Below are 27,641 nucleotides of genomic sequence, written 5' to 3'. Positions count from 1 at the left end.
ACGGCACAATCGAAAACGTCCCTCCTTCACGCACTGCAGTTCCCCTCACCACAGCTGCTCTGCCTCTAAGGGATGCCCATCTGCCCACACCTGGGTGCAAACGGGTGTTCTGCATGTGACTGAGCAGACCACCAGGCTTCTGTCACACTGAGCTCCCTCGCCACCTGCCTTAGGGAACGTTGGCTGTTTCCCTGGTCCCTGGACCTCAGTTTCCTCTTCTCTGCGATCATCAGCCTCCATTCGTCCAACCTGAAAACTCTCCATCATTCAGCACCTGAGTTTGTAGGAGAGCTGGCCTTCCTATGCCCGCCGTGCAGGTGAATGAGGCCACAAAAAGGCAGGAGGGCTGGGTCCTGTCTTCTTCCGCCACTACTGTGCCAACATGCCACGCAAGGCTCAGAGCCGGGGACTGGCTCACATTCTGGGCAAAATATAAATGCATGACTCACGAGGTAGGAGTGGGGCTTGGCAGAATTGGAGAGAGCATTTGGGATCGATCCCCAAGGCATTCCAGAGCACTCAACTTTATCGTTATTCTGTCTTCAGTCCCTAAAGGCCCACGCTTCCCTCCAAAATGGAAAGCACCAACCGGGGCCATGAGACCCCTGTGACCCCAGTGCCATTTGCTAGCTCAGAACCCGTGGCCTCCAGTGAGATTTCCTAGGATGGGCAGAAATGTGCCCATGGGGCATAGTGTCCAGGTACTCCTGCAGATGGAAGACGTGGCAAGATGATGGAATCCTGTAGCCTGCCCCCTCCTTCCTTCTCTGGGCTCCAGGAAACAAGTCTCGGCCTTAAGACATGGCATTTGGCAATCCTCACTCATGGTCATTTACTGGGCAGAGCAAACAGCAGGGTGCACAGAACAAGTAAGGCGGGTGTGTCCCCCACCCCAGGGAAGGAGGAGGGCAGGGACGATGAGACTGGGCTGTGCAGAAAGGGCTCAGGCGCTGGTCACCCACGCCTGGGCGGCCATGGGGGGACCCTCCCACAGGGGCAGGCCGAGCCCTTCCACTTGCAGGACAGGGAGGGCAAGGGGGAGTCTGAAGCTGGCTTCCCCTGAAGCTCTTGAGAAAGAGAAGAGCTCAGGGACTTCGCAGGGAGCTTGTCCTCCTTTTGCCCGAAACCTCCTTAGGCTCCCTCCCGGAAGCCTTTACTCTGGGGAGCTCAGTGCCTACAACCATCCAGGCCACTTACTGTCGCTGCTGCTTCCCCCAGGGATCGCTTTGGATCGTGACGTATCCAGGTGCCTGGGACACTGTGAAGATGCTACATTTTAGGAGGAGACCCAAGGCTTCAAGGAGACCAGTGAGGCTCTGAGACTGGGGTGGGCCATGGGAGTGGGGTGAGGGGAGAGAGGCAGGAGCCCATCTCCTTCCCTGGCAGAAATGCTCCCCGCCTGGTAATTTGGGTGCAGGACCCGGCAACTGCACATCACAGTCTTCGTACATACATACTCTGGAACACAAGCTCTTTCTCACCGCCAGGCACCAACTGCCCCTCAGCTCCACGAGGCCTTTCCTTCTTCCTTTGCTATATTTACAGACTCAGCAACAATGACACAGCACAAGTAAGCGTTAAACATGCACCGCAAAATCCCTTCAGGTTCCTTCCTTCTCAAAGTCCTAACGATGTTCACAGACTTAATGTCTGAAAGAGTCAGACCGGTTGCAACCGAGCTTTGTGATGCTTCTTTCCTGCCACAGAGTTGACTGCTGCTGCCTACCTAGGTCACTCCTCGGCGGTGTGGGGAGAGGCGTGTGATGGGGATTGGTTTACTGTGCTGATCCATAGTAACCGGCTCCTGTTCCTCCATCATTTATCTCCCTCCCCAGTGACATCTGGGTCGGTCTATTCACACCCTCAGCATTCTATCTGCTCCAACAAACACTCAGCCTTTTCTGCTTGGATAAGGAGATTTTTTACTTACATCCATTATATGTGCATCAACATTTATGGCGGCAAGATAATTGCCAAAGAGCTCCGAGGATGAAAGGTCCTTCTTCATAATGCCCGCCCCCACCCATTTGAAAAAAATCAATGTGAACACAAGTGGGACAGCGGCAGACTCTTGCATGGCTGCTACATCCTCAAAGTTGGAAAAGCGATTTTTAGAAAACACTCAGGGGGCCTAAAGAGGGAAGAAAAGGTTCCAGACAATGCGTTCCAAACCACACCTCAGGGGAGTACACGTGTGTGGGTAGAAGGCCTCCTTGTCCTCACAACCTTGGCTAAACAACCGCAAGACAGCAATTCTGCTCTTAATTTGATGAGTCTTTTGGAAGCAGGCCAGTGCACTTCCAAACAGTTTCGATCCCGTTATCTGCAGACCGGCCCAGTGAGGCCTGCTAGCCGTGGGCCTTGAGATGTTGGATTAGGGGTACCAAACAAGAGGCTCTCTGGATTGCTTCCCGGGCCTCTGTCCATGCTGCTGCTGGATTAGATGTTCTCACTTGGAAAGATGCAAGGGAGAGAGAGCACTTCCCGCTTTAATACGGTTTTGATTGGCCTTCTGCCACTGTTTTACTCCACCCTCTTCTCCTTGTCCCTTGGAATCTCTGCCCCATTTCTTTATCTATGGGGCTGAACCTGGTGTTTTACTTTCCCAGAAAATGACGATTTTGTCCACAAATCAGTGCTTTAGACCTGGAAGGGAACCAACCAGACTCAGAGGTTCTGAAGAGAAGGCAAGGAGGAAGGGTGGACTTGCCGGGGAGCACTCTGCTAGGTTTGCAGCACACGGATTTCCAAGCTCCTAATCTAATGATCTCTGCAACGCCTCGGTGCAGGAAAAGAAAACCAGAATCCTTGAAAAAAAAAAAAAAAGACCTCTGCAAAACCCATTTAAAGAACAGTAGTGCAACTACTGTGAGAAAAGCCACTTGTTTGAGATCCATTTGTGTCCCTTTTGCAACCCCGAACAGTGTCTGGTTTTCCTAGGGATGCCTCATTAACAGGTGCACTTTAAGCCCGGCATCATCACTTTTGGAAGCGAGGGGCACCGTAAACATGCTGGCCAAGCTTGAAGGATCATTTCCTTACTGAAAGGACCGACAGCACTCAGTCTCCTAGCTTCCTATGTGGCCCCTCCATCCCCACCCAGCAACAGGCTATTTCCTGGGTGAGCTTAAAAACTCAGCACCGTTCCTGTTCAGCCCACACATCCCGTCCGTGTCACTGTCGGCGTCGGTGGCAGGAGAAGAGACGAAGCCACCCTTTGTGGATGATTTCCCAACATGGAGTTTCCTTGTATCTGCTGAAGCTCTTCTTCTTCCAAACTGGCCCCAACACACTGCAGGGACGAGGGAGAACTGGAGGTGGTCACAGAAGGAAGAGGATGGTTTGTAAGGAAGAGCTCCAGCTCCCGAGCTATTTTTGTCGGGGAAGAGGAGAAAGATGGTTGGGGTTTCCACCCAGCAGGGACAAGACAGGTTTCCCCGCAGGCGTCTGGAAATCCCTCCACTCCACCTCTGTCATGCCCTCTTCTTGCCTCCCCCTCCCCAAGGTCCACTTTGAGTCACATTCTCACACCAGCACGGAGGGAGGATCCTCACTCCAGAGGAGGCCGGCAAGGGCAGAGGGTGACACAGCCCCCAGACCCAGGGACAGGCACTGGAGCACCACGGAGCCACCAAGCAATGTAGGAGCCCATCCCGTGCCCTCTGCAGAGTGTCCTAGTCACTGTGCAGACTGGTCACAGAGAGAAAGAGGCTGTTCCTTTAAGGGGACGAAGCTGCCTAGCTGCTCTGGCTGGCGGCAAACAGCTGGTCTGTGCTGCAGGTTCAAGGCCATTTCAGCTTCTCTCTCATGGAGGCACCATATGTTCCATCTCGCACATCAGCAGCTCTACTTTCCAATGATCTTGCTCCAGAAGAGAAGTAAAAGGGGGTGGGGAGGAGAAACCAGAACCAGTAGCTTACGTTTTGATTACTTTCTTGTGGTTTGAGTTGCAGTTGGGCTGCGTGCATGCATGCGTGCGTGTGTATGTGTGCGCGCGCGTGTGTGTGTGTGTACACGTGCGTGCGTAGTGGAAGGTTAACGCTTCACCTCCTACTCCAAAGACCAGGAAGCAAACGTTTGACCAACACTGCTAATCACCTCCGGAGACGGGCATGGAGAGGAGTGGGCGAGACGGGAAAAGGCAAACGGCAAACGGAGCCGGGCATCCCATTACTTGGGCAGGGCCGGGCAGAGATGAGGCGGCCCCTTGGCTCTGGAGACTGACCGGCTGGGACTGGGCCCCGCCCCCTTCCCCGTAGGTCTGGCTTCCTTGTCAGTATCCTCTTTCCCAGCAAACTTCCGAGGAGAGACGGAAGGGCACCACCTCCGGGGGACAGGGACGGGAGGAGCAGGCCGGCAGGATGGCCAGAGGTTACTTGCGAGATGTTTACCATTTCCTAGTGCAAGCCTGCCCCCCCCGCCCCGCCCCGAGTTTTCTTTTTTGGGCGGTGAGTAGGCAGTAGGCGGAAAGGACTGCCCGCTAAGTCACCACTACGACTAAAGCCGGCAGCCTCCGTGTTCAGGACGCCCCCAGGTGCCAGACGCTGAGTGGGCGCGCAGGCGGGAGGCTGACGCGCTGGCCCTGCAGGGAACCCTGGCTCGGTGGCTCCTACCCCTCTGCCCCTCCAAACAAAGGGCACCTGCCAGGGTTTCAGCGGCCAGAGGGAGCGGGAAGGAATGAGTGCAGCCACACAGGGCAGGGCGGCGGAAGCCTTCCAGTGCCTGCGCTCGGCCTCCTGTGGGCACCACAGCAGCCCTGAGCTGGGGCCCAGGGACGCCCGGGGGAAAGCGAAACCGAGGAAAGGGCGCCCCCTGTGCCCGAGCTTGGTGAGCGCGTTGGCCGGCCTCGTCTGGGCCCCTCTCGGAGCAGCTTCCTCGCCTCTGGCCAGCCTGCGCCGCGCCCGCCAGCTTGCCGAGCGGCCCGCCGCCGCAGCCGGGACCGAGGACGTCCGGGCTGGCGGGCTGAGCGCACAGCGGGCGCCACGGGCTGTATCTCCCGGCGCCTCGCCCGGCTCCGGCAGAGGGTGGTGGGGACGCAACTCCCCGCCCCCACCGCCTACAAGTGCCTCCCGTCCCGAGCCCCTTCTGTCCGCGTCCCGAGCGGCCAGCGGCGGCTGGAAGCCACTTGGAGGCAGCCACCCCCACCCCTGCCTCCGCGTCCCTTTCCCCTTCCCTCGATCGCCCCGGCCTCCTGGGAAACAAAGGGGCTTTTTATAAAGCGGATTGTTGGCGGCTGCGGCGGTGGCGGCGGCGGGGGTGGGAAGGGGGGGATCTATAAAGACAAGAGGAGGTGGGAGGGAGGGAGGGAGGGAGGGGAAGGAGCTGCGCCGCCTCGGGGGCCAAGCTGCGGTGGCGGCTGGGAAGCCCCGGCGGGTGCACGGTGGACCCCGCCCGGCCGGCCGGTGGTGGGCACCGGGCAGGAGCCCATGCCTGCCTGCCTGCCAAGAACTGCGCCGCACCGGCCGCTGCGATGCTGCTCTCTCCGCAGTCCGGGGCGCGATGGGATTTCCTGGCCACCCGCTGCCCGCCTGGGCACGAGGCAGTGTGATTCCCGCGGGGTTCTCTCCCGGGAGACCCGGGCCCTCTCCTTGGCCAACTCTGGCAGAATTGCCTGGGCTTGGGCAGACTCTGCGTCTTTGTTAGGGCTGGCCTCTCCCGAGCTCTGCTCGCTGGCCCTCACAGACCACGTCCTGGAGGCAGCCTCGGTGGATCCCAGCAAAGGGCACCGCACGTTTGCCTTGGAGACGTCGCCCGGGTTCCTTCTGCTGCCAAACAACAAGGACAAGCCAACCCAGTGAGGGGAGTCCCCCAGCCACTCTGTGCTTCTGCCGCCCGCACACACCCACCCTGGGGTGCTCGGCTCAGCCGCACCCAGTACAGGACACAGAAGGCTCCAGAGCTCCAGCGCCAGGCGCAGAGGCGAGCCCAGGTTCCGACGGCGTCAGGGTCGCGCTTTCCAGGAGGCGAATCCTACCAGTCTCCGAACTGAATCACGAACCCCCGTCCGACAGCATCGTCAGCTTTCCAGGAGGCTTTGGTCACACTGCGTCAGGACGAAGCCTGGCCAAGCCAACTGGCCCAGAAAAGTACTTGGCGGCGCTCCGGGGGACTTCCCGCCAGCCCTAGCCAGCGCCGGGCGCCCAAGTCTGCGGCCGCAGATGCCCAGGAGCCCGGAGCGCCCGGTGGGACAGCAGCAGGGGCTGCGTGGAGCCGCCAGCTCCGCTCCGCTCAGGGCTGCTCTCCCGGGAGAAGTTGGTGGGGCTGGGAGCGCAGGGCAGTGGGCTCCGCGCTCGCACGGCCCACACTTCTGTTCCGCGCGGGCAAACCGGGTCGGGCCAGAGAATTCTTCCCCTGGAGCCCACTGCCCACCCGCGGGACCGGAGCCGGCACCCAAAGCAGCCCAAGCAGCGTTGCCGGTGGCACCTGGGCTGTGAGGGTCCCGGGGCTGCGGGGACTGCATGGAAGCCTCCCGGTGGCCCAGGGGAGCCTGGAGAGCCCGCGCAGCTTGCGCCCCTCTGCCTTCCCTCCGTGTGCAGCTGCCTCCGCCCGATTTCAGACACCCGCCCGCCTTCTGGGCGACCGGCAGCAGGCAGAGGCCATGGCCCCGGGCAATGCGAGCTTTGCCCGGCCAGGCTGGGCGGGTCGGAGGGGGCACGGCCGGCCCCCGGGGTCAGGTGGGCCCTGTGCTCCAAGCAAACTTCGGGGGCTCTGGGCTCATGGCACCCGGGGCCCGGATCCTCACGACGGGGCCTACAAGCGGGGTCCACCCGTGCACCCCGGAGCCTCCCGAGCTGCGTGGTCGGACCTGCCCCGCCACCCTCACCCTTACCGTGCTGTGGAGCTCCGAGCCGGGCTGCAGATCACCCCTGGCCCGCGGCCTCCGTCCGCCGCCTGCCACCCCCCACCGTCCGCTTGGGCTCGGGCTCGGGCTCGGGCTCGGGCTCGGCTCGGGCTTCAGCTCGCGGCCAAGTTCATGCTGGCTGGTGGCGCTGCAGCGGCGGCCTCAATCTGCTCGCTCCATTCCCACCGCCCGGCTTCCGAGCCGCGCCTCGCCGAGCGCCCGGAAGGTGGAGTTTCGGGGTTTAAGTTACTGATAGGCATTTCTCACTGCCGTGTCACTCGGGGAGGAGGAGACACGCACGCCGCACAGCACACTCACACACCCTCGCACTCTCAGTGGCCAGCGGCTCTGGCCTTAAAGGAGAAGCTGCCCTGCGCTGCCCTGCCCTGCCCTCCCCTGCCCTGCCCTGCCCTGCCCTGCCCTGCCCACGACCCCGCCGGCCCGGAGCCTCCGCGCACCGGGCTTCCAGGCCAGGATGGGGCCCCGGCCGCCAAACAGCCAAAGAGCTGCAGCTGCCCAAGGGCCCCGGGACCCGGAGACTTGTCGGAGGGGAGGGCAAATCGGCCGCAGGCTGGCTTCGCGGCGGCAGGTGGGCGGCACGCTTTGCTCCGTCTACTCAAACCCGGCAGTTAGGGGCAGCAGAGCGGCGGCGGGGCCCCAGACGGCGCGCTCGCCTCCGCGGTTCCGCGCGCCCCAGCGTGGCCCGCCCTCGGCGGCAGGTGCTCGTCCAGCCTGGGCGCTGCGCCCTGCGGAGGCCACAGACAGCGGAGCCCACAGACAGCGGAGCCGTAGGCGTCCGGGCGCCAGCGGACCCAGCCCGGCGGAGGGCCGAGCACGCTCGCTCGGAGACCTGCAGGCCGCCGCAGGGCCACCTCCCGCGCCCGCCCCAGAGAGCGAGCTGGAGAGTCAGCCGGATGTGCCCGGCTGGCCGGACGGGAGAAAACCGGAGAGCTGGCGGGGAGCGGCACTCAGAGGGGACCAGACGGACAGAGGCCAAGAGACAAAGACAGGGCACCCCGACAGCCAGAAGCCAGGAAAGGCACAGGCCGAGAGGGAGACGGAAGGGACGGGCGAGTCTCACCGCAAAGCGACCCACCGGGCCCCTTTCCATCCTCAGCGGAGCCCCACTCAAGAGCTAAGGGACCCCTCTCTTCCCGGGGAGGGGACTCACCTGCAGGGGGTGGCTGCTGGCTGCGCAGCGCCAGTCTCCTCCCCGCTGTCCACCAGCTCCCCTCGGTGAGCAGAGCCCACCTGCGCTGGCGACCTGGGGACCTCCTACTGACCCGCCCCCGCCCCCTCCCTGCCTAGCGCCCCCCAGCGCTCCCTCCTGCCCTTGGCGCGAAGCTCTGGGTGTTGCCCACCGGTGAGCTTACCCCGAAGGCAGGGAAGGCCTTGCCCAAGCTGCGCTGGGCTGGCCCCCTCCCTCTCCGTGGGCTATCCGGGCCGACACCTGCAGCTTCTGCAAGAGCCCGGGCTCCTGGGCAAGCGCCCAGGCGGTGGGCACCGGAGGGGAGGCCGGGGACTCCCTTCCCTCCGCTTCCGCTTCCCTCCCTTCCTCTCCCGTGGCGGGTGCGGGTGCGGGTGCGGGGCTGCCCCGCGCTCCCGGGCGGCCCCAGGTGCGGTTACTAACCTGGACCTCCGCTGGCGGCAGCGGCGGCGGGAGCTGAGCGCAGCCCCCCGGAGCGCCGCGTCTCCTCCCGGGGCTACTCCGACAGCAGCTGCTCAGCTCTCGCCCTAACTCCACTAGAGCCCCGACGCCGCCCGGCAGGCCGAGCCTCCATCCGGGAATCAGGTGGGACAGCGGCCCACCCGCCCCTCCTTTTCGCCCCAACCCACGCCCTAGGCCTTAGGAAAGTGGCCGGCCCCTGCGGGAACCCAGCAAAATCCCTCAGTGGGGTTCTGAGCCCTCCCCCCCCGACTGTTCCACGAAGTTGCCAGGGGAAGAGCGGCGCCCTGCACCACTGGTGGGATGGACTCACCTGGGCAGGGCCCGCCCGTCCGCTTCGCAGGGGCAGGTGGCCAGGAGAGGGTGTCGCTCTCTGGTGACTGAACCGCTAGCAGATGGCGGCCCATACCTTCAAGGCCCCACAGGGAGGAGGAGTCTCCCCAGGCTCCCAGTGGCTCCTCCAGCTGAGAGAGCTGGCCAGCGAGTCTCTGGAAGGGAATCTGATTGAGAAAGGGGAGGACGCAGTGACTGTCAGGGGGCGCAGAGGGAGGCGATTAGCATTCCGTCCTGTCCCTCAGTGTGCTGGGCCGCGGGGGCGGAGCCGGAAGCTCAGGCTCCACTCCCAGGCCTCCACTCAAGCCCCACCCACGCCCCTGGGCTTCCCCAAGGAGGCGGTGGTGCCCATCCCCCCAGCGTGTCCCCCGAGGCCTGTGGCAGTGGTGAGAGGGGCTGAGTGCCCACCAGGCAGGTCACCTACACAGCCGCTGGGCCTCTCCAGCTGCGCGCGGGGCCACTGAGCTGAGCCCCGGCCTGCCCCAAGCCCTCTCCCCAGTACCCACCGTCTCAGCGCTGGCGGCGCCATCCTTGAAGCTACCAGGCCCACCAGCCTGGCATCAGCCTCGCCTGTTCTCTTTCCCACCCCACATCCTTTTGGCAGACAACTCTGTTATCACCGTCTTCCGAACACTTCTGCAATCCCAGCCTTCCCTGCTCCTCCACGGCGACCCTCCTGGTCCCACACACTGGCCTGGGCCACCCGGATCGATCTCCCCAGCAGCCAGCAGCCACCCAGCGGACTGGCCTGTGGCATCCTTCCCTGGCACCATCCCCCTCTCTGGGCAAAGGCGGGACTGCAGGACGCCCCATTTCACGGAGCCTGACTGAAGTGCCTCTGGTGGCCCTGGGGCCCTTCAGGTCCCCCCATCTACATGTGGGTGACATGATCCTCCCTCTGGCTCTGCCACCAGCAGCCCTCCAGCCACTGGCCTCCTGCCTCTTCCAGCACACTAGGTAGGTTCCCACCTTAGGGCCTTTGCACTGCTGTACCTGCTCTCCTGGGCTGGAATTCACTGCCGGCCGGCCCCTCATCTCCTTTCATCTTGACACAGACGTCACCTGGTCACCCTGTCAGTGTTTCCAAGCCCAACGCCCATCTCTGGCACTTCCTTTCCCCTTCCCTTCTTTGTTTTCTTTCCAGCACTCCCCGAAGCTGGCGTCTGATCCAGGCTGCACCCCAGGAGGGCAGCCTCTGGTCCCTGCTGTATCCACTGCTGCATCCCTGTGCCGCTGGGCATGGAGTTTCTGCGCCGTACCTGTGGGTCCATTCTGCTTCCCTGAACTTTCCAGGAAACTCCAGCGGCCGCAGGATCCTGCACACCCACCGCCAAAGGGCCCTGTAGCTGTCATCACATTTGAAGGAGGTCTGTGACTAAACAAAGGGCTGGAGGTCAGGCCCGGTCATGGCAGCAAAGGGCACGGTGGGTGGTCCAGATGTGTTGGTAGCAGTCTCACAGGTGGAGGTGCAGAGAGTGATTCTGTGGGTTCCCTGGGGAAGTGCGGGTCCCCTGTGGTTTTCACCTTTCACCGAAGGCACCCCACGGTTGAGGCGGCCAGGCTCAGAGGCTGGCTGTGGGTGGCTGTCTCCTCACTGAGTAGACTGCCAAGACTGCGAGGGCCCTCTTGTCACCCAACGTGCAGGGCTGGGTCTTGAGCTAGCAGAGCCCATTCCTCCATTTCTCTAGGCCTCAACTGCGTTTCCCCTGCAGGAGTCCTGCACCCCAAGACGTGTGAGCAGTAGTCTTGTCCACGTTCTAGATCAACAAGTAGGGGCCTCAGAGAGGCTCACGAGTGGCAGAACAGGAAGCAACTGGCCGCCTAGGCTTGGGCCACCTCCACTTGCTATGTGGCCACCTGCCCAGGGCGGACAGCCGGGACCTGCAGATCCAGGCAAGGAGAGATCTCCCCTAGGGGCCTCCAGGAGCGGCCCTTTGCCTGGGGACCCTGAGTGGCTGCCAAGAGGTGGGTCGAGGCTAAGCTTGTGGGGCCCAGGAGCATCACACCAAGGCGCATGGTGGGCCTGTCTTTGGTCTGATGCAAGTGTGGGGCTCCACGGATCTGACAACCACCTGGCATTCATAGTCACCGTCCTGTGAATTTATGCCAAGCTTTCCCAAGCTCACAGGACCAATGCTGGGGCTTTAAGCAGGCAGTCTCTGGAATGCTGTGTGTGACCTGCATAGGTCGGGGCCCTCAGAGCACGTGCAGGCTGACCGAGAAGGAAACACATCTAGTTGATCTATTCATCATCAGCCCCTTGCTCCCAAGCCTCCTGTGGCTCCCTACTGCTGATGGCACTGAGTTCTAGCTCCTTGGCCTGGCAACCAAGGTTCTGCATACTCGGTGGACACCCACCGCCTCTATTTCCAGATTCCTCTTTAGGTGCTTTGCCACATTTCCTGCCTGGCTGGCTTTCTCTCTGGACCCCTAACAGCCTGGCTCTTCCCGCTTCTGCATTTCCCATGCCGGCTCTCCTGTCGAAACCCTGCCTGGTCTTTTCAGCTCATCTCCAAGGCCGCCTCCTCCTGAAGCTTGCCCTCGCCCTCACAACACTGGCACCCTCCCTCCCTGGGCCATCGCAGGCCTGGCTCTCTCCTCTGCACTCCTGGGGCCTTTGTCCTAGGCTCTTCCTGCTTCCACAGTTTCACACTGGCTTTTGGGGGGCACCCACAGCCTCCCTGAGAGACTCATGATTGACTGTCAGTAGGGGTGAAATGGGGTCCAGGGGCCCTCTGGACAGCAGAGTAAGGACCTGGAGAGGGGAAGTGGGGTCACAGATGTGGCTGCCACATCTCTACCAACTCTGGAGCCCCAGGCTCTGCTGTCCTGGCTCCGCACGTCATTTGCACCCAACCCTGGCCTGGTGGAGCCCAGCTCTGCTGTCTGCTGGCTGCAGCCCCTCCTGAGCCCCCCCTCCCCCCAGTGTCTCTTATTCAATGGTCACATGGTACCTGCATTATCTAGTGTGATCAGGTTGCAGCCCGCGCCCCCCATAGGACTGCCCTGGGTGTGGTGCCTGGCCCACAGCCCGACAGCCTCAGAGAAGAGGGTGCTGTTCTGATGGCCATCCCAAGCACCCCGAAGCAGGAGGCAGGTGTGGAATGGAACAAGAGGACTCGGATTCAGGTGCATGTGGGTCCTCAGGCCTTCTGCTCATGGGCAACTCCGGTAAGGCCCTGAGAGTCCAGCAAAAGACGAGTGAGTCCATGCCGGGTGCGGAGCCAGATTCAGGCACTCTGGAGGTCATGTGGCATTTTGCCCTGGTGGAGTGGAGGAAAGCCACCAGGAAATGAGTTGAATTATCTCTTTCACTGCATTCTTGAACAATTTTAATCTTCTTGGGGTTGTTGGTGGTGGCAAGCACTTCTGAGGGGCACAGTGGAAACAAATGGGAAATTGTTAAAGTATTGATTGCAATTTCCTGGCGACTTCATTGATTTAAAATAATAGGAACCTAATGATGAATGTCATTATACTGTATACCTAAAATGTACCAATGATTAGAATGAATAATCGATAATGCAAAATAGGAAGAAAAGGTCCAAAGGGGTAAGGGTAGTGGGAGGGGCAGGGGAAAGGAAAGGGAAAGGAAAAATGCTGAGAAATGGAAAAAATGGAAATAAAGTCTTTGTAAATAGGGAAGGGTGGAGTGGGTGAAGGGAGGGCTAGGAATGGGGAAAAAATAAGAACCAAGATGCATTATGTAAAGGTACAATTCCCAATGAGAAATGTAATTGTCTTGTATACCTACAATGTACCAATAAAAGAATTTAATTAAAAATAAAATAATAGGAACCTTTAAGAAAAAAGCCCTCATTACCAAGCGAACAGTTAATGAAGGGTCTGTAGAATGACTTGCATTGATTTCACCATGAAACCAGAATACTGTGGCTAAGAGTCAGTCTCTCCCTCCACAGCTCCTTGGTCACCAGGAACGTGGCTTCCTGCATGCGCAGGTGATGCCAATGGGGTGTAGATAGGGGTGGGGATGGGGACCGCCCCCAACAGATGTGGGGATGTAAGTTGGGGCACGAAGGGAAATCCAGATGGATTTGGAGCACATGCACAATTGAGAGATGGTGTCGAAGCTCTTACACAGACCAGAGTATGCAGATGGCTTGCTAATTATTACTCTTCATGTAATGACTTTCTTTCCAGTAGCACGGGCGTGACTCAGGCCCTACATGGGAAGAGGCTCTGACGCAGTGCTGTAAGACCCTTCAGACCATTTGCGATTTCATGATAAAAAAAGGCAACAAAACAAAACAGGTCCGTGGCTGTCCTAGCAACCAGCCAGGCTGCTGCTGCAGGGTCACCACAGCCCCACAGGAGGTTAATAGGACCTGGCACAGGGGCCAGCTGGGGCCTACACCAGGCAGGCACAGCAGCCAGGACGTCTGGAGAACAGTGCAGTGATGTGTTCCAGGTGATCTGCATTTTCAGAACACAATCACAGGAGCAATCAAAAGCAGTCAGCTCCTGGTGGCGCATCTACTCTGTGCCAGGCCCCGTGCTTCCATCTGGGAACTCAGTGAAGCCTTGAACAATGAATTCCAGAGCAGAGCAAGCTGAGGCTCAGAGAGGGGAAGCAACTTGTCTGAGGCCACACAGTCACCCGGCGTGGAACCGGCATCTGAATGTCTCAGCAGCCTGGAGCTGCCCAGCCAAAGGGCATCCTATCAGCACAAAGCTCACCAGGGAGGAGGGAAGTGACACGTGCTTCACCCTGGTGGCTCTGTGCCTGCTGCTTTGCTGGCTGGCCTGCCTCAGCTTGCGAGAGGGGGCTGTAGCACCTTCAGAGACCGTGTCAGCCTGTCGACGACATGTTGGTAGGTGACACTGGCCATCGTGGGACTAGTCCTGCCCAGAGGTAGACAATTCTACAAACCAGGGTTGGATGGTGAGCATTTTCTGACACCACATTGCAGGCTGAGGTCAGAGCTAGCCTGCCTGGTCCAGAGGCTGGCCTACTGCTCAGCAGCTGCATGGGCCAGGCAGACTTGCTATTTTGTGATGGAGAAGGTAATAGCACCCACCACATCGGGCTGTGGAAATCGTTATATATCATAGCTCACACAAATCCCCTAGGACAGTGCAATCACATGCCACACGTGACACTCTGGTCAATGATGAACTGCAGCTGCGTATGCTCAGTGTCCCCCCCCCAAAGTTACGGTGGAGCTGAGAAATGAGGGCACTGAATGATGTCACAGCCGCCATGGCAACGCAGCACAGTGCATGGCTCTTATGTGTGCTGTTGCTGGTGTAAAGACGCCTACAGCACTGCCAACCCTATAGCTATGGCACAGGCAGTTATGTGTGGTGCAAAATGCTTGGGAATGATAAGCAGCCGTGCCACTAGTTTCCGTATTCACTCTACTTTTCATTGTTATTTTTATTTATTTATTTGGCTTTTTTAGACAGAGTCTTGTTAGATGTTTCAGGCCGGCTTTGGACTCACTATGTAGCCTAGGATGGCCTCAAACACAGCAATCCTCCTGCCTCAGCCTCCTGTGTGTTGGGATGACAGGTGTGTGCCACCACGCCTGCCGTTTTCTTATTTTCGAGTGTATTCCTTTTCCTTATAAAAGAAAAGTTTACTGTAAAACATCCTGCCGGGTTACACCAGCCTCATACTTGTCAGGGTTACCCCATCTCGTCATTGCCTTGTTTTCTCTTGTACTTGACTTACTTTTGTGTTGTTTTGTCCATCATGATCCTCGGAACACTGGGCAGTAGCATAGACATCTCTATACCCCACGTAGCCTCGGTGTGCGGGGGCCATACCGTCTAGGTCTGTATAAGCATGTTCTAGGATGCTCACGCAAGGCCAGAATGGCCCAATGACACACGTCTCCCTGTGGCGAAGTGACGTGTGACTGTATACGTGTCAGTGTTAGTTGTGTATAGCTAAGTATACTGCGGCGACTCTACTATACGACCATGTCTAGACTGACACGCCTTTCACCTGGAGGCCAGCAACAATGTCCTCACTCATCTGGCTCCCTCCAGGCTTGGCCCCTCCAGTTCACCGTCCTTGCAGTCACTTTCTAGCCTACAGATCCTCACCTAGTTAAAATATCTCTACGGCTCCCTGTTACTCTCAGCGCTAAAGTCCAGCCTCCTTTGCCCACCTGACCTGTCCTTTCTCCAAAATAAATGAAGCCTTTCCTGGGCTACTACAGCTGCCACTGAAGAGCACTGCAAACTGGGTGGCTTATGTGGCAGAAAAGTGTGGCCTCCTGGCGCTGGAGGCTGAAGTCTGTGATCTGGGTGTGGTGTGGGTGGGTGGGCCCGGGAGGGAGGGGGTGCTCCAGGCCTTGCCCTGGGCTTGTGCAAGGCTGTTTACCCTCTGTGTCTTCACAGCATGTTCCCTCCACACGTGTCTCTGGGTCCAAACGTCCCCCCTTCAAAAGGACACCGGTCACATTGACTTAGGGGCCTACCTTACTCCAGTATGACCTCATCGTAACCAATTGCAATGACCCTGTTTCCTCAGCCTAGAATCCCGAACAAACATCATCTAAGTGAGGTGTGTTTGAGACTTGGGGTACAATTAATTCATGCCGAGGCCGGATTCCTCTCCATCTGTGAGCCTGTAGAACCAGGCAAGACTTTATCGCCTTGCAGGATGCGGCGGCGGGACAGGCACACGATGGATGTTCCCTTCCAAAAGGAAGGGATGGGAAGGACAAAAAGGGTCACAGCTGCTGAGAAAGGCTAAAACTCAGCAGGGCGAATCTCATTTGGTTGCAAGGCTTAAGAATGAGCCTCGGGCTTGAGGTTCTATCATTTTAGTTTATCCTCCAGCCGCCACAAAGATGACCTATGGGCGGGACACGGCAGGCCACTCGCTGTTCTTAGCACACTGTTCTTTCATACCTCCATCCTGCACATGCATTGTTCCCTGCAGGCAACAAGAGGCCCTCCTTTCCCCATGATTTGGGGCGCGCACACACACACACACACACAGACATGGAGCCCCAGCTGAAGCCTCTGTGCCCTGCCTAGGCCTTCTTTGGATCCCTCCTCCCGGAGGCCCAGGAGGTCCGAAGCACCTCTAGCACCTGCGCTGTCTTCAGGGCAGCCTTCGCCATCCTGGCTGGGACCAGTCCACCCACCTGCTCCCTGGGTAGACACGGCACTGCTTGAGTTCAGGCGCCAGCTTTCTGTGATTGTGTCTTGGCAGCACAGCATTGGCCAGATTGGTTCATGGCATATGAAGCCCTCAGGGCTGGGTGGTCTGATGCACAAGGGAGTCTTTCCTGACTACCCACTGTTAGCAGAGCACTGGATGGCGGCTCTCCAATCTTGGGGGTGGGGGGGACAAACTATGTCCCAGTCCCTAGAGACAACATAGGCCGGGGACTTGAGAGTTGGAGGGGCTTTTAGGCACAGGTGCCGACACCTGGCGGATGTGAGCTCATTGCTTTGTCCCACTGACCTTACGCAGGACAAGAGGGCATCGTGCGGAAGCAAACACTCAGGAGCCAGCCTGTTTTGCATCTCTACCCTGCCACTTATGGCTCCGTGACCTTGGGCAGCTTGCTTCTCTCTGCTTCTGTTTCCCGGGCTGTCGAATGAGGCCAACGGCGGTGGTCACCTCACAGAGTTGGTGTGGGCATTCAGTGAGTTAGTTATATCTGCCAGATGTTAGCTCTCATTCAGACATGGCCAGTGAGTTATACTGGCCAGATGTTAGCTATTGTTCAGGTACAGCCAGTCCTGCGTAGGTATCCAGTATCTGCTGCTGTTGAAATTACTTGCTGAGGGCAAAACGTGTTCCTCTGGCCTGTGACAGGGCTGCAAAAGCAAATGCCAGGGCCCATCCAGCTCTCCACTGAGGCCCTCCTGTGCTGTCCACGAAATGACTTCAGCACACCAACGAGCAGCATGTCTGCAGGCATGATGAAATGAACCCGTGCATGTGGGGAAAGGGTGGGCCCCGAAATTCCAGTGGTGCCAGGCGTGTGTGGGTCGCAGCCCCATGGAGTGGTCAGCTCTCTGGCCCGGCAGGCAAGACTCCGGGTTCTCAGCTCTGCTCTGCATGTGGCCCTCTGTGGCCCTCCTATTCTAGCATTTTCCAGAGGGCACCCCCTCCACCTGCCCTGGAGCCTAGATGCGTCTCTGCCCGCGCCCCCGGCCTTACCCCACCCTGCCTTACCGCCACACAGGGTGGCTGCTGGCGGGGAAGCCCTGCCTCCCTGAGGCCTGAGTGTAGATGCCACTTGCTGCAATTAGGTAATTGAACATTGAACCAAAGGGCAAGGAAGTGGCGAGCTGCTCTTGCCTTGAGCCAGAATGTTTGTCTCCCTGGCTCTCTCCCCCGAGCTCAGAGGCAGACGAGGCCAGAAGATGCGTTGTTCCCCACGTGCACTCACTCTGGGCACCTGGCCTTCCCCATGCCTCAGGACCAGGGTGCAGGGCCGCCTTTGGGCCCTGGGATGTGGCCCGAAGCACTTCCGGGGCGACACTGCATGGGGAGCCACGGTACTGGGCAGCCGCCAGGAGAAGAGAGAGTGCGCTTTACACCGGACGGAGGTATCCTGTTGTTCCGAGAAAGGCGATTCACTCGGAGAGGAAGGTAAAGTCAGTGCCTTTGGCCGCAGCCAAATTTCCATCTCACTGCTGTGCCCCAGAAACGTGACGCCCAGAGCCAGGTCTTACAGGCCGGTGTCACGTTGCAGCAGTGGCAAAGCAAACAAATCCCCTGCACCTGGTAGCGGGTGCCTGGCTCCTCGCTAGGAGGGCCGTGGTGCCTGAGGTGAGAGCTGTGGAGGTCCAGGTAAGCTGGGTACGGTGCCACGCTGACCCTTGCAGTAGCATCTGGAAGCTTCCCCTAGGTAGCCATGCTGTGCTCAGCTTCCCCCTTTCCTGCCTGTCCCTAGCCCTGGCCCCCAGCCTCCCCTCACTTCAGTGTCCTGGCCTGTCTGCAAAGCCACAGCTGCACGCGGGCTCCTCGGTCCTGAAGAGCAAGAGTGGCAGGTGCCACCTTCTGGGCACCACCCTGCCACACCGCTCCCTGGGCTTGCTGAGGCCAGGAGAGCAACAGGAGAAGCCTCAAGAAGCTTCTGCGACCTTAGGAGGAGGCTGGGGGAATCAGAGCATAGGCCTCGAAGATGCTTCTGGAACCCTCAGAAGCCGTGGCCACAAGGGACCAGGCTTCTCTATTGCAGGGTAAACAGAAAGCAGAACATTTCCTTCCCCTGACAGAGGCCAGAACTAGCTGTCCCCTGCCAAACTCCATGCCAGCTCCCCTAGCGTCCGCTCAGGGCTTGTTCTGGCTAATGAAATGGCCATTCTGCCAGTGTAATATTATTTAGCTATTAATTAGGGATCATTGATTTTCGGCTGTGGTTTCCTGGGGCTGTGGGATGGAGAAACCAAAGGCATCCTATTCGTGGATCTCCAGCCGTTTGCTGGAGGCCAGGGTCTCAGATGCAAGCAGCTCAACTGTGGCCAAAGGCACCAGAGAGGCAACCAGGGCGGCGGGGCTGCTCGGTTTCCACTCACTGTCACCCAAGGGACCCCCCACCCTGCTTCCCCAGAAGGCCCAGCTGCAGGTGGGAGGGAGCAGATCGGACTTAAAGTGGGTGCTGCTATGATTTTTTCATGGCTCTGAGCGGATCCTGTTTCCATCCCAGGATTCCTAAGGACCCATAGTCCCTCAGCTTGGGGAACCGCAGCCTCCCAGCTCTGGAAGCAAGTGGGCGCCTCGGGCCAGCTGTCTGCATTGCCTTGTGGCCTTGGGCCTCCCCAGCTCTGGAAGGAACCCCAAGTTAGGTGACCCCCTGAGAAGGACCAGGCACTCACCTTCTCCCCTAAGAGTCTCCTGTCGTCACTGCCCTGGCTCCTAAATATATAACTGGGATAGATATTTTTAGTAACCAGAAGAAGCCTCATATTGGTACCCAGATTTGTGGACTAAGAACTATTTGATAGAAAAGATCAAGTAGAAAACCTTGAAACTGTTTGCCCCCTCAGCCAAAATAATGAGTCACGGAAACAATACCGCCTACTAGAGGGAATTGCAGAAATGATTCCCACTATTAAAGGCTTATACTTAAGCAGGTGTTGCCCTAGTTGTGATTGCGCTGCTGGATGTGCTGTCTTTACTAAAACAGACCAAATATCCCCTGGAAGTCAGTGTAGAGAATCCATGATTTTAATCCCCATCAGTAAATGGATTCAAACCAGTTTTTATTTACCCAAGAAGACCAGCAGTACATATTCACTCTTCTACCCTTAGGCTAGGTCAGATTTCTGTTCTCTGTTATAATGTAGTCTGTGGGGATCTTGATCTTCTTTTTTGGGGTTGGTTTTCCGGTACCAGGAATCGAACTCAGGACCTTGCACTTACCAGGCAAGTACAGCGGCCCTTGATCTTCTTGATACTTCACAGAACATCACATTAATCATACTGAAGAGATTATTAATGTCATGCTGCAAGGACATGTACCCTAGATGCCCTTAGACACAGCCAGAGAATGGGAGATAGACCCCAAAAAGATGCAGGAGCCTGTCACATCAGCAACATTTTTGAGTCGAACAATCTGAAACTTGCCAGACCTTTTCCTCTAAGAAAAACCAAAAGGACACATTATTTTATCTTAATCACCTATCACTCATTGAGACACAGCACTTGTGAGTCTTTTCTGGATTTTGGAGCCATTGAATTTTGCTGCAATATATTTATTGGGTCATTTAGACCGTTGCCGGTTTTGGGTGGGTCCAGGCTGAAAGATAAGCTACTCTGGTGATTTGAGCCCAGTGACTCATCAGCTCCAAGGGTGCTAGAGAATGCTGTGTGGAGTCTTTGGCAACGCCAATGGGAAAGTCAAAGTGCAGGCCCTCGAATGTTGGAGCCAGTCATCCCTTCCATGACAGAGAACGGCAATTTAGTAAAACAGCTCCTAGAGTGCTATTGGACCCTGGCAGAGAATTAGTACTTGACTATGGAGCCCCAAGTAATTATAAGACTATGTTTGATCACAGCAACCTAGATATTATTAGACCCATTAACCTATAATTTCAGGTAAGCACACCAGCAGTCCATTATATGACAAAAATGAGAACTTAACTTTAGATCCAAGAAGGCCTACAGGCTTGAGTAAATTATACAAGCATATAGCTCAAGGCTCATAGCACTTACATCTATTGCACTGAAACGTCCTTTCCTCAGCTCACGCCCATCACCTTATGGGGTATTATGATTTGGGTCTGAAATGTCCTCCAAGGGCTCATGTGTTGAAGGCTTGGTCCCTAATGCAGCAAAGTTCACGGGTGGGGCTTTTGGTGCTCTGATCTCACCAAAGGATTCATCCCTCTATGGGTGTGTAATTGAGTGGATATTAGGGAGGTGGTAGAAACAGTATGGAATGGGGCCTAGTTGGAAGAAGTGAGTCAGTGGGTCACTGAGGGCTTATCCTAGAAGGGTATATTTTTGTCCCTGTCTCCTTTCTAGCTCTCTCTCTCTCTCTCTCTCCAGCTTCCAGCTGCCATGATGAGGTGAACAGCTTGCTACACCACATCCTTCTGCCATGATGTTTTTTTCTGCCACAGGCCCAGAAACAATGGAGCTAAGTGACCCTGGACTAAAACCTCTGAAACCATGAGGCAAAATAAATCTTTCCTCTTTAAAGTTATTTTATCACAATGGAAACTTATTTTATCACGACAGAAAGCTGACTAATGAATAGGCTTTCCCTATGATCAAGTGGTGGATTATAGAGTAATTTGGGCCTACTTTTCAGTTGGATTGTCATAACGTATTGGTGAAAACTGGACAAAAGGACTATCACTACATCCCAGTCCCCCTCAGCAGTGTCTTAAAGGACAATGTTAAAGGGAAATAATCTTAGGGCATGGAGTTGTAAGCAGTAGGGTTGGTGGTTAACTGGTTTTAGAAGGAGAAATAGCCCACAAAAGGATGGACCACTGGACAGCAGCAGTTGGCTTAGCTGGTTGTTATGAGGTGAATTATGCCTTCCCCTCCAAATTCTTATATCCAAGGCCTAACCTCAGAATGTGACATTATTTGGAAATAGGATCACTGCAGATGTAATACACTAAGATAAGCTCATACTAGGGTAGGGTAGGCCCTAATCCAGCACATCTTTTCCTCACGGCCCCCAGAAGGAAGCAACCCTGCTGACACCTTCATTTCAGACATCTAACCTCCAGGACTGTAAGCCTATACATGTGGTATTTTATTATAGAAGACAGAAAAAAAACATTGGAAGATACTTGATAAATCAGAGATTGAAAAGTCTAGAGGTAGAGGGAATGGGGGAGAAAGCCTGTATTCCCAGCTACCTAAGTGCTGAATTTGGAGGAGTGCAGGTTCAAAATCAGTCGGGCATCATAGGAAGACCCTATCTCAAACCAAAAAAAAAAAAATTAAAATGCTGGGGATATATTTCAGTGTTAGAGAGCTCTTGGGTTCAATCCCCAGTACCAAAAAGATGGTCTGGATGGGAACAAAGCTGGTGGTGCTGTATGTGTGTCTCCTGTTAATGTCTACTAGACAGCTTTTCCAAGGAGGACACACTCAATCTGACAGTCAGGAGAAGCCATTCTGGGAATTCTGTTAGCCCATCTCCTTGAGGAGTCTCTCTCACCCCGACAGGCTGTTGGAGAAGGAGCGTCTCCCAGTGCCAGGCAATAACCTATAAATCATGTGGCAGAGACAGGGGCTAGGGTGGAGCTGACAGCATTGTGCTCCTTCTTACCAGGTCTGATCTAATGATACCAATGCTACGCACCCAACTTGCCAGCAGCAAAGAAGATGGCTGAGTCCTTGATATTGCACTACCACTCAAGAGGACTGATAGCCATTTGGCGGTAGGCTGATTACACTGGGCCCTTTCCCCTTTGGAAGGGCAGGAATGAACCCTTAATATAATTGATACTTACTCCAGATATGAATTTGTTTTCTTGTCCTCTACCAGCACTGTCATCTGAGAGCCCACAGAATGCCTGATCTATGGACATGGTGTTCCACATAGCACTGCCTCAGACCAAAGGATACACTTCACAGGAAAGGAAGAGTAACAGTGGTCACAGGGTTCACTGGCATGACCTTGTCCCTAATCATTCAGTAGTATCAGAACATAGAGTAGCCCATCAAAGACTTTTTTAAGATGTTAGTTTGGGGACAATGCATTGTAGGCTTGGCTTTCTGCCTTCCAGGATGCAGTGTATACATGGATCCAATGACCGATATATGGCACTGTTTCTCCAATAGCTAGAACCTACAGATCAAGGGGTAGATGGAAAAGTAGGCCTTCTCACTATCACTCCCAGTGACTCACTTGTGGACTTGTAATTCCTGTCCCTGATGATGTAGTCTCTGTCAAGTTAGAGTTTCCCATTTGTTGGGTGAAAATGCTTCCATCAAGGGTCATAGTGAGGATTCCATTGAATTTGAAGCTGCAGTGACCAATTGCTCAGTTTGGGTTTCTCATACTAAGAAACCAGCTGAGAGGGCCAGTCCAGCCCAGCTTAGGTAGGGGCTTCCTCTGCCTTGGGCCAAGAAGGAGGAGACTGACCAGTGAGCTAGTGTTTGGGGACAAGCTCACCGGTGAGCACGCTGATAGTGTGTGTGCTAAAAGCAGGAGGAGGGACTGGGGCACTGGGTAGGGAGGGGAGTGGGTGCAGTTCAGTAGCTGCCACTTGAGAGCTTTGGTCTCCCTGTCACTGCGGGTGGGTTTGCTTGGCCACCAGGAAGGGAGCCGGATGTGTGGGTGGGAGATGAGCACGAACCCTCACCCTAGACAAGTAAGATATCTGCAGTCTTCCTTGGCGATCAGAGGTGTGGGAGGTGAGCCCCATGGGGGGTAAGGTGACTGCCATACAATGCGGGAAGGAGGAACATACTGAGAACACAATGGGGGTGGCTCTTGGCGATGCCGTGTCCAGTGACGCAAGCGGATGGGCAACCACAGGAACCATAGCCCGGCAAGGGCAAGGTGGCTTTCTCTTGAATCCTTCGCGAGCACTGAGGCTGGCCACCGCCCTGAAGGGGCCTCTGGGATCGATTGGCCTTGGACCTCGTGTGTCTGAAGGAAGAAGTGACAGCATTTTGTTTTCTCAAGGCTGGAGGCTCCCCGTCATCGTAAGAGGGGAGCCGGATGGGCTGAGTGGCATAAGGAGTGGCCCTTTCAGACAGCTTTTGTGGCCCCCTCAGACCCTCTTGGCCTCCCTACCCCTCATTCCAGCCTCTGCTGTAGCAATGGCTTCTGTGAAGGTCCCGCTGTGTCCATGCTGGTGCAGCCTGCTGGTGCCATGCAGTGTCCGTGATGCCTGCCTCCCGGTCCCTCCCTCAGGCTTCTGTGATGCCAAGGTGTGCCACTGGGGGGCCTCGCTCAGCAAGGTCCTGGCATCTGGGGCAGTAACACCCTTGGGTGACGGCTGCCTCTTTCTCGCCCCCGGGGGTGGCCCTGACGTGGATTAGACACCGCGACTTGGATGGGCCTGGAAGGTCAGGCAGCCTTTCCTGGCAGCCGGTGTGACAGGCACATTCCACATTCCCTCGCTGGCTTCCTCCTTTGCTGCCCGGCCCCTCGCTTGCCTCACCAGGGTTGCTCTCCCCACAATGGGACTCACAGGCAAGGGGTCACCTCGAACTCTGCTTTCCGGGGCGCGTGCAGGTTCAGAGACAGAGTGAACAGCTGGATGGCCCAGCTGATATGGGCAGCATGGGTAGAAAGTTAGGAGAAAGGGGTGTGAGCCAGCGATTCTCTCTCCGGAAGTGTTTCATAGGGGTCAAAGGAGCATGGAACACACACGGCGAAGGTTGCCGATTGGCTCAGCTTTGGAAGCAGGGCATGGGGTGGTTTGGGGTGTGGGGAAGGTGGGAAAGCCAGAGCAGAGCACCATTTCTAGAAGGAGTGGGGTCCGGGGGAGATGGGACAGGATGGGGTCCAGGGTCTAGGGTCTAGGGGACCGCCTCAGCTGGCCACAGGGAATGAGCAGCCCTTCTCCCAAGATTGAAGCAGGAGGCGCAAGAGCGGGAAGGGAGGTGTGCGGGAACTTGGAGGTGGCAGGGCCACAGAGGCCTCTAGCAGGACGCTTCAGTCTCCTCTGCAAAGCCTGAGCTGCGCCTACGCCTGCTGCGGGCAGTCACTGTGGGGCGGGGGCTGGGGGAGGTTTGTGGAGAAGCTGCACAGCTGCCTGGGGAGTTCTGGAGGGATTGAGTTGGGATATCTGCCTGCCTACCTGCTTGTGCGCCAGGTGGGTACAGGCTTGCTCAGATGAGAGCCTGGGATGCTTGCTGCAGGCACAGTTGTTTGCCCTTTGTGGCCTGGATTGTGCCTGGTCTGTGCCATTTACCCTCTGCTTGACCCACACTTGGCTTCCTTCTTACCGCCACTCTTACTCCTCAAATGTGCCCCCTTCCCACCGCAAACCACGACAGCTGGTTTTGGACCCCCCCAAGCCACAATCCACATTCTTCAAATCGCAGCCCAAAGCCCCACCTCTAAGAAGCTATCTTCGTGATTAATACTGACCATTCTCAAATCCTTCAGTAGGAGCCCCAGACTGGCTTTCCTGTCCAGTGTACTCCTATAATTTCTGTGGCTTTCTGAATTTAGCCAGGGCCAGGAGAGAGCAAGCACCTGTCCCAGGGTGCTGTTAGAATGCCAGCTCTAGGGCAAGGACTGAGGCTGCCTTCCACTTCTGCCCTTCCCCATCTCACACTAGACAAGTAAGCTGTCTCCAGTCTTCCTTGGGGATCAAAGTCATCAGAGGTAAGACCCATGCAGCAGCCCCAAGTCATTCCAGAGCTTCTTAAGTCAAGACATCTATAAGAAGACCAGAGAGGGCTTCAGTTTATCTGTGAGACATTTGGATTTAGATGCTGAATGTGGTATGTGCATGAGTGTGTGTTTCTGTGTGTTTTCTGGGTAGAGCTTCCATAACTTTTCTGGCTCTTCAAAATGATGTAAAATCCCCTAACAGCCAAGATCCACTGCTGCAAAGCTTTCTTGGTGGACACCAGCCTGCAGTTGCTCTAATGCTCTGCTTCGAGTGCAGAACAGTGAGGAGCCACTGCATAGCTCATCTGTAGGCAGAATGTCAAGCCTAGACATTTGAATGCACTACTCCCAAGTCTCTGGGCCTCTGCCAAGGGTGTTGTGGCGACAGCTATTTGCACTTAATCAGAACCTATAGCATCCCCAACATCCCAGTGAATGGGTACAATTAATAAGGGGCCATCTGGATTTATGAGCTGTGTGGAAATTAATAAAATCCTAACCTGCTGGATCTGGGAGGTCTTTTAAAGTCTGTTGAGTCCAATATTTCCAGAAATGTGTTCTATAGAGTGCACGTTTTGCCAGATGTGAGTAGCTATTTCAAGAAAAAAGGACTGAGATCAAAAATAACTTGGGAGATGGAGCTGTGGGTGTAGAACAGTGGTAGAGCATTTGCTTAACATGCTTTTAAGTAGTTCTCTTTTCAGCAGGACTTCTCAGAGCCTTCTTTATATAATGTATGCTTTGAATTGTAAGGAGGGAGATAAGGTGGTCAGCGTTTCCCAACTACACTTAAAGTAGGGTGAAATTTATTTGCAGAGTATCGGGCAGAACTAGGGGTTTCGAAGAGTGCTGTAATTCATAGGTTAAATTTGATCTCATTTTACAAAAGAAGAAATGGAGGCCCAGGGAAGTGAAAGGTCTTGTTCAAGGTCATCCAAAAACTCTGTTCAGTTAGTAAAGGAAGGCCTAAAAGTGAGAGAGGTAGCACAGACCAAGGCACAAACAGGTGCCTTCGCTGGTAGTGAGCTCCTTGTGTGGCTCAGGAGGATCATGCAGAGGGCCAGCATCTCTCAAAGAGGCACTGTCTAGGACACAGCTGCTCAAGGCAGAGTCTGAGGACCAGCCAGGCTGACATTCACTGGGAGCTTCTGTGCAACTCCAAATCTCAGGCTCCTACCCTGCAGTAGCAACTCAGCACCTGCATCTGGACAAGCTGGCCAGCCCATTAGATGGCTTGTTCAAGTGAGAGACAAGGTGGGTGGTCATCTCCCGGGCATCCACTTCCAGTCTTTCGTTGGTCAAGTTCAGGTTGGAAGCCATTTCCTGAGATTTGGGTGGTTCTGTTCAGACCCCACCCGAGTGGAGAACCTGGCTAGATGCATACGCTCTCCTCAGGGATGAGTGGAAGGTGGAGCATTGTCACTCTCTCCCAGCGCCAGCCCCATCCAAGCTGCCACACATCAGTTCTACGGTCAGTTGAGTCACACTTACATGCCAGGTGCCATCCTGAGTGCTTTACCCTTGCTCATTGTATCAGGCAGGGTTCTCCAGAGAAACAGCCTGTAGGAAACATGGAGATATAGTAAAGGAATTGGCTTGAGTGATTCTGGGCCTAGTGAGTCTGAAGTTTGCAGGGCAGGTGGCATGCTGAGAACTCAGGCAGGAGCTGGGGCTTTAGTCTTGAGGTAGAATGAAACTTTAGGCTTTTGCTCTAAGGGTTCTCAGATGATTGGCTGAACCCCACCACATTATCAAAGATTAGTAATCCTTACTGACTGTGGATGCTAACCACAGCAATGAAATACCTTCACAGCAACATCCAGACTAGCATGGGAGGCTCCTTGGCCAAGCTGACACGAACCTGACCATCATATTCATCTTGGGGAAACTGAGGTGCCCAGAGGCTAAGTAACACACCCAAAGGCAGATGGCCAGCCAGTGACAAAGGTGGGATCTGAATGTGGCTGGCCTAGCTTCAGGTGGGACACTTATGACTTGATCATCCTGTTTGGTGACACCGAAGCCTCAAGGTCCCTGTACTTCCAGCACAGCCCATGAGCACCCCAACATCTGCAACTCAGGTTCATAGCCCTGTGCATGCCCAACTTGGACCCCAAGACAGGACCATGGGCTACAGAATTCCCAAGGCCCTTGCTCGCTGGCTATCAGGCTGTATTGTAACCAGGGTCTGAGCTCAGATAAGGCTGCATGGGGGTGATGAGGTGGCTGCTCCCTTGTGCCCGATGTGGCCACCTCAAGACAGGCCTGGCCCTGCCTCCAGCCTCAGTGGTCCCCTCTGTATAATGAGAGGGGAAGACTCGAATGATCCGAAGGTGCCATTTCCTGCTCTTTCTCAGGGCATCCACAGCTCCACTGAGGGCTCTCTCTGGAGTCGGGTATTGGGAGCTGCCTAGAGACAGCTACTAGGTAGGAATTGCTTCTTTTTGTAATTGTGTAAAGCACCCCACCCCCCAAAAACCCCAAATCCTCTAGTACAGCAATCCATTCTAAGGGAAAGAGATGGTGGTCTCAAGACAAAACTTGGGAGGAATTAGAAGCTGCAGCCTCTATGATTCCCTCCTTCCCTCTCTTCCTTCCTTCCTCCCCGCCTTTTTTCTGCTTTTCTTTGTGTGCCTGTCCCTCCCAGCCTCCCTTTTCTACTTGTCATCAGTCCTCTGACCCCAGGCACAGGTCAGCTGGAACAAGTGAGCAAGGACATCATCCTCATGTGTAACACATTATTCGGAAAGAAACATGCCAGGATTCCAGGAAGAGGTGCAAATGTATACTGACCTTAGTGCCCTAGATCCCTAGTGGCAGCTTGTCCTCAAAGCAGACAGCGCAGATCGGCACACAGCACACTTCAGCCTCCCCTTTCTGAGCCCCAGTGGTGACTCTTGGAAAGACAGACCTGACCACCAGCAGCATAGAAGGGAGAGCTGGCCAGGCCATGGCACTTGCGGGGAGACTGCCTCTGCGTGGCTATCCTGGGAGGAAGAGCGTAGAAACCTGGGTTCTTGAGCCTGCCTTTGCCCAC

At 56.1% G+C, this 27,641-nt stretch overlaps 2 protein-coding genes across 9 annotated transcripts in view; one reads left to right on the top strand and one right to left on the bottom strand.

The window, feature by feature from the left end:
* The window catches only part of Mamld1 (mastermind like domain containing 1), a 119,622-nt gene extending 110,524 nt beyond the window's left edge, over positions 1-9,098 (bottom strand). For 6 of the 8 annotated variants that reach the window (XR_015450708.1, XR_015450709.1, XM_087209761.1 and 3 more), the window contains exon 1: positions 6,830-6,952. The gene's annotated coding sequence lies outside the window, so the exon portion shown is untranslated. Of the gene's footprint in view, positions 1-5,974; positions 6,070-6,829; positions 6,953-8,820 lie in introns of those variants that run through there. The other 2 variants (XM_004874113.3, XM_087209758.1) reach the window with 2 other exon arrangements.
* Positions 7,170-12,636, top strand: LOC106008604 (uncharacterized). The gene is made up of 4 exons (XM_021251664.2): positions 7,170-8,077; positions 8,493-8,633; positions 9,445-9,797; positions 9,985-12,636. The coding sequence occupies exons 1-2, from the start codon at positions 7,317-7,319 to the stop codon at positions 8,506-8,508; spliced, it is 777 nt and encodes a 258-aa protein (XP_021107323.2). The 5' UTR covers positions 7,170-7,316; the 3' UTR covers positions 8,509-8,633; positions 9,445-9,797; positions 9,985-12,636.
* Positions 12,637-27,641: the final 15,005 nt, after the last annotated feature.

Source organism: Heterocephalus glaber, unplaced genomic scaffold, assembly GCF_053883595.1.
Source record: "Heterocephalus glaber isolate CG9 unplaced genomic scaffold, H.glaber_assembly_v1.0 deba00001066, whole genome shotgun sequence".
Classification (NCBI taxonomy): domain Eukaryota; kingdom Metazoa; phylum Chordata; class Mammalia; order Rodentia; family Bathyergidae; genus Heterocephalus; species Heterocephalus glaber.
Note: the sequence above shows the minus strand (reverse complement) of the source record. Positions and strands in the feature narration are given on the sequence as shown.

Coding starts and splice junctions, on each gene's coding strand:
- LOC106008604 (XM_021251664.2), top strand. CDS start 7,317: ATGGGGCCCCGGCCGCCAAACAGCCAAAGAGCTGCAGCTGCCCAAGGG.